General features: G+C 42.5%; 1 protein-coding gene across 2 annotated transcripts in view; it reads right to left on the reverse strand.

Moving 5' to 3' along the window:
* Window positions 1–12,372, reverse strand: part of LOC122816498 (rab11 family-interacting protein 3-like) — a 1,372,586-nt gene that overhangs the window by 472,697 nt on the left and 887,517 nt on the right. For both annotated transcript variants that reach the window (XM_044089329.1, XM_044089328.1), the window contains one exon: window positions 6,259–6,447. In XM_044089329.1, the coding sequence (XP_043945264.1) occupies window positions 6,259–6,447 (189 nt within the window). The remainder of the gene's footprint in view (window positions 1–6,258; window positions 6,448–12,372) is intronic.

The following is a 12,372-nucleotide window of genomic DNA, read 5'->3' on the forward strand; positions in this document are numbered from 1 at the left end:
ATGTAATCCTTTGGGATGGTACCAGCCTTGACTTTTTATGTTGACTGTGTATCCCAAGGCCTGCAGTAGGTGAATAACCTTTTCTAAATCTTTTGTTAATTTGCTCTTGTTGTCCGCTTGTATCAGGCAGTCGTCCAGGTATGGATAAATTTGAATTCCCTGAAGCCTGCAATGAGCAATTACTGATGCCAGGCATTTCGTGAATACTCTGGGCACAGTAGATAAGCCAAAGGGCAATGCTGAGAATTGATAATGCTCTGATCCTGCAAGAAATCTGAGGTATCTTCTGCAATCTGGTCGAATAGGGACGTGCAGGTATGCCTCCTTGAGATCTAGAGTCACCAGCCAAGCCTCCTTGTCCAGCATGGGAAGAAGGTGCTGTAGGGTCAGCATTTTGAATTTTGGAACAATGAGATATGTGTTGAGAGCGGACAGGTCGAGAATAGGCCTCCATTGGTTTTCTTTTCTTGGCACCAGGAAAAGTCTGGAATAAAATCCTTGTCCTTGTTCCATAGCCGGTACCTTTTCTATAGCTCTCATCCTTAGCAAGTGGTTGATTTGTCCTAGAGCGTTTGTCTTTTGGTTTGGTGGTAGGTTTGGCATTCCTCTCTTCCTTGGTAGAGTATGGAAGTGAAACCTGTAACCTTTGTCTATTGTCAGTAAAATCCATTTGTCTCCTGTAATGTAATGCCAGTTTACTGAAAATAAGGCTAGTTTTCCGCCTAAGGGTGCTTCCAGTTGTTCCCTGGTAGGCGGTATCAGAGTCAAGTCACTGTGACTGTCCTGTGGAAGTGGTAGTAGCTGGATCTGCAGCAGTACTTCTCTGGTTGTTAGGTTGCCACTGACGTCCCCTGTAGGCACCTCTGGATTGACCTCTTCCTCTTGAGCACCTATTTCTGCCTCTCTGTGCCCTGGTGTCTGGAAAGGACCAAGGACCATATGCTGTGGAAAATGCAAAAAGGTCCTGAGCCGTTTCCTAGAATCTGAAAAATCCTGGCCCTGCCATTGAAATTGTTCCCTCATAGCATGCAAGGTTTCCCCAAAAGAAAATTCCTCAGGAGGAGAGGCAGAAGGAATGGAGTCTTCTGCTTCAGAATCCTCATAAGGAGAATAAGGGCCTTCTGGAGGATTTGAGTTTTCTGAATCATCAGAAGAGTAATCCGTAGAAACTGGTTCAGGGGCCTCTTCTCAGGAGGGGGATGAGAGGCCCTGTCAGGGTGAGGTTGGGTTCCCCTGATCAAAGAAATAAGATCCTCTGCCAGGCTAAGCATTTGGGAACTAGAGCTAGGCCTGTGGGAGGGCGTTTTAGTAGGTAAGGCCTTAGAAGATTTAGCTGCTTTAGCCCTAGAGAAAGCCTTGATAGACATGGATGCAGGGGGCCTAGCAGCTCCACGTGCAGGAGTAGATATGTCTAAAGGAATAGTATCTGATAAATCCTGGGTGCCTGCTACAGCAGGAGAAATTTCAGTAGCAGATTCAGCCATGCTGTGTGAGGCCTCGGCTGCAGGAGGAATGTTTTCGGCCGAAGGAAGAACCGAGGACTCTGTTTCAGCCGAAACCGAGACACTCTCGGTTGGCTTAACCGTGGTTTCGGCCGAAACCGCGGACCGCGAGTGTCGGTCCTTTTCCTTACGCTTTTTAGCTAATTGTGAAGTCGGAGTCTCCGACGGCATTTTGTAAGCAAAAGCGGGACCAAAAAACTCCTCCGCAAACTCCGACCGACGTCTAAGTGTCCGCTAGAAAGCTGCTACGTCATGGTCTGGGCCTAAGCAAGGAAGGCAGTAAGAGTGGAAATCCTTATGAGGTATTTGTTTCCCACAAGTTAAACAATTATTTACTTTTTCTGACATCGGCTGAGGCAAGAAAGAGTCCCCAACGGGGTACTTAGCTTTTTAGAAGTCTTCGGTAGTAGAAATCTCTGGATCTGACTGACCGGCACTTGCGAACAGCTTCTGCTTCGGGCACCGCGCGGCAAGAAAGACTGAGGAAAATGGCGTCGGCTGATGCCTTTATACCCAATTGACAGCAGCAGTGACGTCGGGTGAAGTGCGACATCAGCCGAGACCAGACCCAGACTTTGGAATCCGGCCGACCGAGGGGCTGCCTGAGGCAGGACAACCCATTTGTTAGGACTGCAGATGCATCCTTGAAGGACATCAGAGTACAGATAAGACAGTTGTAATGGCAGCAAATAGGGGAAATCAGAAGAAGCTGACAATTGAGATAAAAGGGAAATCAGTGGAACAGGCAAACATCTTTAAGTATCTGGGTGAGGTGGTTGATGTGAAGGGAAGCCTGAATGAATAGGTCAAAGCTAGAATCAGGGAGGCTGCAGCCAACTGGAAGAGAGTTTCAGGGGTAGTGTATTATATAAGAATGCCAAAGAAGCAGAAAAGTAAGGTACACAAAACTGTGGTGCAATCAGTATTACTGTATGGTATAGAAACCTGAGCAGTAAAGGTACAGCAGTTGAGGAAGCTAGAGGTGATGAAGATGAAGTGCCTGAGACAGGTCAAAGGATGCACTCTGTGGGACCAAAAGATATGAAGACACAACAGCAGAAGCCAAAGTTGCTCCAATTGCTGAAAAGGTCAAAGAAAACAGATTAAGGTGGTTCAGACACATGTTCAGAAAAGCAGAAGACAATCTGGTGAAGATAATTTGGGACAGACATGAGGAAGGCAAGAATAAACATGGATATCCAGGAGAGAGGTGGATAAATTGTGTGACAGAAGATCTGCAACAGTTAGGCATGAGTGCCGAAGAAGGTAGGACAGTGGCACTAACGGAGAGAAGATGATGACAGCTAATGCCTTGGACCAGCTGGTTGACACCTCCACAAGAGGTGAAAATATCTTGGACTTGGTATTAACCAACATGAGTAACCACTGCAGTATCCCTACAGTGGCATCCTCCCTGGTAAGATCCAATCACAAAGCGGTCACTTTTGAAGTCACCATCTCCCCCAACCACCTCCTAGATGGGGTCAAACAAAAAACTTCTCGAAAGCTAATTACAGTTTCCTGAGGGAAGGTATAAAACAGCTTCACAGCTCCCTCCCCCTTCACAGGAACTGGCACATATGCCCAAACCTACACCAAAGTACTATTAGAGCATTTATATAGCTACATGGAATCATGAATACCAGACAGAACAAAATCATCATCCTCAAGGAAGATTAGACCTGTCTGGAGGGCATCTCCAATAAATACACTATAATAAAAGGAAAAAACTGCTGTCCAGGACCAAGAAGGAGCAGGTGCCTAATTGGTAGCAATCTCTCTTTAGTCTGAACAAACAAATAAGAGCACTAGTAAAATCCTCCAAAGCAGACCGAGTCCAAACTGGCCAAATCTACTAAAGACAATCACAAAGCTTTCTTCACATATGTCTGCAAACTCAAGGGAAGCACCCAGATCTGTTCAGAACTGGTGGTCAAAGAAACCACATACACAAACACCGTAGATATAGCCAACCTGCTGGCAGACAGGTTTAGTGAAAACTTCACCCCCTCCCCCCATCAGTAAATCAGAACATCCCCAGTACGTGTCCCCCCCCCCTTATCTCTAGGGAGCAAGTCATCACTGCCTTCTCAAAGGCAAAAAATACAGCCTCCGTGGGACCAGATAACATCCCAGCCTGCATCCTACATGAACTCAGACATGAACTTGCAGCACCATTAGGCACCCTATTCAATTAAAGCCTGAGTACTGGCTTCATCCCAGCTGAGTGAAAGACAGCCACCGTCATCCCTTTGTACAAAGGTGGAGCATCCACCAATCCAGGAAATTAGAGACTCATCAGCCTAACTAGCCTGATTTGCAAGGCCACAGCACAGATGATCATGGACTTCATTAACAAGGACACTGGCAACCTACAACACTTGATCCCACACAATCTGGTTTTGTCAAGGGGAGGTCATGTCTGCTAAATCTGGCTGACTTCTTTGAGACATTCACCAAAGCCATGGATGTTGGGAAGACAGTGCACACCGCCTACCTTGACCTGGCTAAAGCCTTCGATAATATTCCCCACTCAGGTATAATAGATAAACTCTCTCAACTAGGTGTCAATCCACATGTTACCAGATGGGTAGCAAACTGGCTCATTGATAGAACCCACCTAGTCAAAATAGGGGAAGCCACCTCAAGCATTCGACCTGTAATGAGTGATGCACCCCAGGGATCGGTCTTGGGGCCTTTGTTGTTTGTGATATACTTTTTTGAGGTGCAGGCCAAAATCAGTGGGCTATGTCTGACCAAGTTTGCAGAAGATTGTAAGCTGGGCATTGTCATCAGTTCCCCTAATGATGTGGACATCCTCCAAGAGGGTCTCACCCAAACATATGACTGGTGCTAGAAACATGGCCTCAAACTGAATGCCAAAAAATGCATCATCATCCCCTTTGGGGAGAGTGATGTGCCCACAAATTATCACATTAACAACAAGGTCCTAAGTATGCAATCAGGTGTGAGGGACTTGGGCACCCAGGTTGATAGCAAATTGACTTTTGACCACCATATTGCCTCCGTTGTATGGAAAGCTTCCTACATGGCCTACCTCATTAGTAAGGGTATCTCATCCAGGGACAAGGTGGTTATAACATCCCTGCATTCTTCCTTTACAAGATCCATTATTGAGTACAATGCCCCTTTCGTTATGTACCTCACAAAGCACATGCAGCAGCTAGAGAGACCACACCACCAGGAGAATCCAGGGCCTCAAACATCTACCCTACACAGATAGGCTAAAGGCCCTCTCCCTCTATTCAGCCTCCTACAGACTCCTCAGAGGTGACCTCTGTCTGGCATACAAAGCAATCTCACACCCCACCTTGATGGCACTGCTGCATATCTGCAAGTCTAGCTCCACTCGAGTTACCCACACTCACAACTTTAACCTGGTCTGTGACATCAATAGGACTCGGTGGGACAGACTAGTGTCCCACAGGCTCCCCTTTCTGGGGAACAGACTCCCACTCCACAACAAGCAGAGTACCTCATTTACACGTTTAAAGCGCAACCTGGATAACTGGATGGGGGACAGAAAATACACCCTTGGGATTCCACCTGTGTCCCTGCTAGACAGGGGCATCAGGTGTTGACTTGTTGGAACATGGACTATATTCTTGGCTAGGCTTGTAAGGGCCTCAGAGCCAACAGCCTAGTAACTTCCTATGATCCTATGAACATGACACCCCAATACTATGTAGAAAACGGGAAAAAGGGGGTTGATGATGATAAATTACATATATAAACATTATTAATACATGGTATAACAAAGCTAAAACTATACTGTAGCTCCTTGACTAATTTAGCAAATAACTCAAGTTCCTGCGGTCACATAATGATGAGCTCAGAATCAACTTTATGTTCCTGATGTGGTGTTGAATTGCAACTGTATGACAACACACAGGAAGAAGATGAAAGATGCATGCTGTAGCTACAAAAACAAATTAGCTACTGCTAATCAAAGCTATACAAACAGACATGGGGAGAACAGGTACACAAAAACTTAAGAATCAGAGAAAACATGTTTGACTTATGAAACCAGCGAAGAAAATGCTCTCTTCCATCAAAGTAATATCTAATGAGTATTTAAAAACACAGAAAGCTAAGGACCCCAAAATGTACTCTCTTCCATCAAAGTAATGCCTAGTAAGCATCATAAACTCAGAAATCTAACGACTCCAAAATGTGCTCTCTTTTCCATCAAAGTAATATCTACTAAGCACCATAAACACAAGGTTTAGGACCCCAAAAATGTACTTCCTTCCATCAAGGTAGCATCTAAGTAAGCAATACTAATACAGGAAGCCAAGGACCACAAAATGTGCTCTGTATCATCAAAATAATCTCCAGTAAGCATGGTCAACACAGAACGCTAGGGACTCCAATCTATGCTTTCTTCCATCAAAATAATATCAAGTTAGTAACAAACACAGAAAGCAATGGATTCTAACTAGCTTGCATGAAAAAATTGATGCTGATATGGTAGTTAACAATACACAATGCCTGCTGAAGCTTTTGAACAGCACATCATGCAATGCTTAAAAATAAGTGCAACTGCTGACAGTATACTACATGGTCCTATGCTGATATATGAGACATGCAAATGTGCTATATGGTCCCATGTTAATAAATACAATATACAAATATCTGCACCAGTAGCATGCAACATGTTACACTGTCCAGTACTCTCCCATGTAAAATATGAAATATATGCACCAAACATCTTCATTAGAAACACAACTTGTACCTTGGTGACAGCAAAAATGAATCTTCATTTATGCAGTCGATGCTTGTCTCCCCATTCTGGCACAAATTATTACAGATAAATTCTTCAATTCCTTCTCCGTAATCTTCAAAATGCTCCTCACCACTAACTATTGTCACAATGGAGTGATTGTGGAAGTCGGAATTTGGGATCTCGTTGTCATGCTGAGACCTGATATAAAAGAGAGTGATTAACAACGTTATATTCTGTTCTGACAGGACAGGTACATTAAACAGCATGGCCCTGCTTCTAACCACAACCTAGCTAAATTCAACAATAAAAATAAGGTCACTATACAATATAAAATCATAGTAAAAGACACGTTATTCTACAAACACTTCGTTGTTCAAAATGCATGCGAAAGGGACTGCTAGAAAAGTCAGAATTGTAACGATATTCTAAACCAAGTACACCTTGTATTTTTCAGTAGTAGTATAAATGCCCCAGAGACTAGATGTTACTGCTACGTGCTAATGTCTCAAAGAACAAGAACTGAATATAAACAAAGGACAGCCAATGGTGTTCTTTATGTAGACATACAAGGGAGAACCCCCTGTAAGAGAGAAACAGTAAAGAAAAGGGCAGTTCTGCATCGTCTCTTACAGCATTCACAAAGCTCCTATTTTACCTCTGACAAAAAAAAATTCTGAAACTCCCCCCTTAAAAGCAAAGACTTGAGGTATATAAAAGCCAACCTGAGCTGATTAATGTCTATGTTTTGGCCACTAAGACTTCTTTAAAACAAATCATCTGTCAAACATTACCTGAACAGCCTAGGCAAAGAACTCTGCACGGAAATACTGACCGACTTAAATGCTTCCTTGAGTGCCATCTGAAAGACACATGCTCTGGGATTCATTAACAATCGTGTAGGCTTTGGACGAAGCCTACACAACTGCAGTGCATTAGTGGGATGAGCAGCAGCGCTCACTTGAATATGCATGCTGCTCATCAAGCTTACACAATTCTAAGCACTGTTTCATGGCCAGCAGCAGTGCTGGCGGCCATGAAATGGTGCTGTGAACATGAGCATACAATGTAAACAAAAATACTTGTCTGTAGGTATAGGTATTATGCGAGCACATATAATACATAAAGTAAAGGCGAGTGACTTTAAGCATGTAGATGCAGAGGATGTAAAGTTGGGCTTACTTACACAGAATACATCATGAACAGTGCAGTATGAGGAGAGGGTAAATGGGAAAAATACAGTCAGTTAATGCATTCAAATGTGATGACACCAAAAAGAAACATTTTTAATAAGAACACATCCATATAGATGGTAATAATATAGAATACTGTTTCCAACTGTTTAACCATGTACATAACTTAAAAATGAACATGCTAACAATAGATGTTACAGTGGCACAATGCAACACTAAGAAAGGAGAGTAAATGTATTAATATTGATAACGTGCCGAGTTGTGATAATAGTTAGCAAGAATAGTGGATACATTAAAGGACATTCGCATGGAATGCAGTTACTGAAAATGGCATGTATATACAGGGAATGTATGAGTGATAACTGACTGTACTGCTGTATCCTCCATGCCACCCTGTATAAACACAGCAAGAGGTGTACCAGCAATCATTTAATGCGCAGCTGCAAGGAACATGTTGCAAATGGAGCACATCTAATACAGGATTAGCAGTGAATGGTGCCATAAAAGCATGTGAACAGCATAAACGCACATATTTTGCATTAATAAATAAACACTGAGAATGAAGAATTCTATGCAGTGTTGCTTGTGTAATGCCAATACATTCATACAATGTTTCCTTAGCTGGAACTGAACAACACTCTATGTAAGCCCATAGACTACAAATGTATGAATCCCATGTATCAAAGTGGAAGTCTTAACAAAGCTGAGAGACTCCACATTATATCATACAATTGTTTTGCAATCTATATGACATAAAAAGGCCAGGGGAGATTTCCCCCACTATAACTGAACACATTATAACATTTGTGCATGTCATTCATGCATAACAGCAGTTGGACATGCAATGCTTACAGTCAGGCAAAGTGGGTTTTGAAGACCTGACTATGGGATAACAGAAGTTAGATGATACTGGAAAAATATGAATGCGCCATGGTGCCACTAGTGCTACAAATGTAAGATATTTTGGTCTCTGAAGCAGTGCATCATTTTATTGCTGCAAGGCAGATGCTTCTTTAAAATACGGCTATAAGTGTGTTTCTAACACAATATTGCCTACTGTTAGTTACACCCAGAAACACAAGACGTGTAATACAGTTGTCACTGTGACGGAAGAATGAAAATCAGGCACAATGTGTGGATAATCTTAGAGTCAACATATGCCTTACTAAGGCACAAGCATACAGAACATAGTCTCATGTCCTCACCCCACTGGAAAAGCCTTAGTAGTTCTCATGGGAAAGACAAAGGTCATCCCATGGCATGATCATTATCAATGAAAACACTTCTGTGTGAAAGTGCAGCAGAAATTATTGTAATAGGAATCTCCATCCATACATGTACACAACAGATAGGTGGCTGACAACATTGTTACCTAACTGCACATTCACAGACATACTGACATAAGTGAGTCTACAGAGTAATGGCTGGATTTGAACAGATTACCTAAGATCACAAGGCACAGAACACTGCCTGAATCAATTGTGCAACATGAGATGTACTTCTACAATTGTGACAATGCACATTTGAATAGATGACATCACCATTCCTTCATATGTTGTTGTTCTGAAATGTGTGAAGGTGTCTGAAGTGCACTGTAACACCTACACAGCTAGACATACTATATGCCTTACAAGCCTTCCCAACACAGCATGACAGACACCCATGGACAGTAGTCCATCACTGCTGGATTCAAACCTCTTCCAACAGTACTTGCACATTCTAGACAGCACAATATCAACAGACAGCTCAACAGGGTAACTTATATGACCACTTTGATGCAGTTCTTTAAGAGCATTATGTAAGCATTCCGTTTCCAAAAATGTTTACTGCCTGGGGCAATACAAATCTACAGGGTAATCTTCTGCCATGTAAAATACATCTGCCAAGTGGAATTTTACTTGAGGGGCGTTGTCACAGACACATCTGTACAGGACACACACTGACATTATTTACCCAATATTGGATTCAAACACCCTACATATGTATTTACAGAATCTATGCAACACAGAATTAGCCACAAGAGCCACAGGAGAACTGTGAATTGTAATGGCTGACCTCATTGGTAGGATAGAGAGAAGTTGTTTGTGGTAAAAGTAGGATAAGGAGATGGGGCATCCTTTCCCATGTTAAAAATCTTCTGCTGACAAAGTTGATACAGCACATCTGTTCAGGAAACAAGATATAACTCACACTGAGGCCACAAACACAAGCTCCCCACTGTGAGATTTGAACCTCCTACTTATACAATTATATAATCTTGAGAGCACAGTATTAGCTGCAAGTGCCACAGGACAAGTCTGACTCTTAAGGGAAGAAAGTGCACTTTTGTCAGGATGACCTCATCACTGCATTGTAGAGAAGTTTGTGTTAAAAGTGGGATAAGCTGTAAAGGAACTGTATCCAAAGTTAAACTTGTTGAAGGATTACTTCCATGACACTAGTACCACAAAGACACCTGTGTTCACCACTTCAGATCTGAAACACCTGCCTAATCAGTTACACAATCTACAGAACACAGTATTAGCCACAAGTGCCACAGAAGTCTGACTCTTATGGGGACAGAGTGCACTTTTGACAGGATGACTTCATCACTAAGTCACAAAGAATATGTCTGTGGTAAAACTGAGGTAAGGAGAGGGTGGAATACTCACCCAGGTTAAATTTATCCCACTGGAAGTTGATTCATGTCTGTTCAGGAAACTGTATGTACTTGCTACTGTAGCCACACACACAAGTTCCCCATGGTGAGAACTGAACCTCTTACCTATCTAGTTACACAATCTAGAGAGCACAGTATTATTCACAAGTGCCACAAAGGAAAACTCAGACTTAAGAGGATAGAGTGCACTTTTGACAGGATAACCTCATCAGTGTGTTGCAGAAAATATGTTACTGTTAAAAGTGGGATAAAACGGGAGCTATGTGTAAAGTTAAATATATTCTCCTCACTGGAATTGAACACATCACATACCTCTAAAGACACACACACACACACACACACACACACAAGTTCCCCACGGTAAGAAATGAACCACCTACTTATCTAATTACACAATCTAGAGAGCACAGTATTAGTTGCAAGCATCACAGGAGAAGTCTTAATTTAATGATTTGAAAAAAGCACATCTGTAATTAGTAAAACTTCACTGTTTGGAACAGCTGGTACTCAGCATCACAGGTTTTGGGACAAATACATGTGTGTGGATCGGACAACATAAAAGCACTGTAATTGTCCCATTTAATGACATACTTCTCTGTTAGGATTTATATACCATCCATGTACATTCTGTTACTCTGAGGGACATGTACCTGTTTCACAGTATGTGAGGCCAATGGCAGTCACAGTTGTAAATTACTGGATTACCAATCAAGTATTCCTGTCACGTCATTCCAGGAAGTTTGCATATTTGTCTTACCTCATGTATGCACAATTTGCACTGACAATACAGACACTTCCTAAAAAGGACAGTGCACTGCAGAATCACAGTGATAGATTATGTCTGAATAGGCTAACAAACACTGCGACACAGCTGTAATGTAATTCCCTGCAGACTACTCTGTCAGAAATACTAGGTCTGCAAAGAGGTGCAACTAAGGAAATGATTTTTTGAGCTGTGAGAATCAAAACTGCCTAGACACAGTACATCCTTGTTAAGCTCAACTCTGGTGGCTGCCAAAAAAGCAATTACTAGAAAATGGAAATTAAAGTCTAAATCAGCCTTACTAGAAGTAGTGAATATAGTAAGAGAGATAAAAGAACTGGACATGGGATATTTAGAAAAGGAAGGCAAGTAATGGGTGATACTAGTACCAATAATCGAAAACTGAGATATGTTACAAGTTATAATACTACATCCAAAGGTGTAAAAAATATAATAAGAAAGAAAGTACAGTTTTGTACCTACCATAAATGTAGATGTCCGATAGACATGCAACTGCAGTCATAACATGTGGGTTGTCCTGCCTCAGGCAGCCCTCAGTCGGCCGGATTCCAAAGTCTGGGTCCGACGTCGGCTGATGTCGCATTTCTCTCCAACGTCAGAGCGGCTGGAGTACATAAGCATCAGCCGACGCCATTTTCTTCAGTGTTTCTTGCCCCAGATGCCAGGTGCCCTCCAAGGAAGGCTGTAATCAAATTGGAAGACAAAAACAGGATTCCAAACAAATAAATGAGCAATAAAACAAATACACCATAACAGACATCCCCAGCTAAGAGTAGCAGGGATAGGAGTGGACCCTAGGCATAGAGGGGTATGGAGGGAGGGAAAACCCGACTGCAGTTGCATGTCTATCGGACATCTACATTTATGGTAGGTACAAAACTGTACTATGTCCTTCAAGAATGCAACTGCAGTCATAACATGTGGGTAGAATACCATAGCTTAGCTGGGGGAGGAAGAATGCTCTAGGAAAGAGATGGTGTGGCAATCAAACCCTGCAGGACTGCCGAAGCAAAGCCTGCTCTGGATCTGGAGTATAGAGAGAGATTGTAGTGTTTGGAGAATGTATGCACGGAACTCCATGTAGCAGCTTCTAGAATGTCCTTAGTAGGCACCCCTCTTAAGAATGCTGTAGAGGTGGCTGTAGCTCTGGTGGAATGTGGTCTGACATTGGCTGGAACAGTCTTTCCATGAAAGGAATAACAGAATCTGATGCAATGTCCAATCCATTTTGAAATAGTCTGTTTTGAAATTGCTTTTCCTTGGACTGCAGGGGCGTAAGCTACAAAAAGTTGTTCAGACTTCCTACTGGCCTTGGTTCTGTCTAGGTAGTATCGAAGTTGTCTGTGAATGTCCAAGGTATGCAACAGTCTTTCCCCCTTATTCTCAGGATTGGGGAAGAAAGCAGGCAGATGAATGGCTTGATTTAAAGAAACCCTAGATACCACCTTTGGCATAAAAGTAGGGTTGGTCCTTAATGAAACCCTGTCTCT

This window comes from Protopterus annectens, chromosome 12.part0, assembly GCF_019279795.1.
Source record: "Protopterus annectens isolate FY-2018-M chromosome 12.part0, PAN1.0, whole genome shotgun sequence".
NCBI classification, from domain to species: Eukaryota; Metazoa; Chordata; order Ceratodontiformes; family Protopteridae; genus Protopterus; species Protopterus annectens.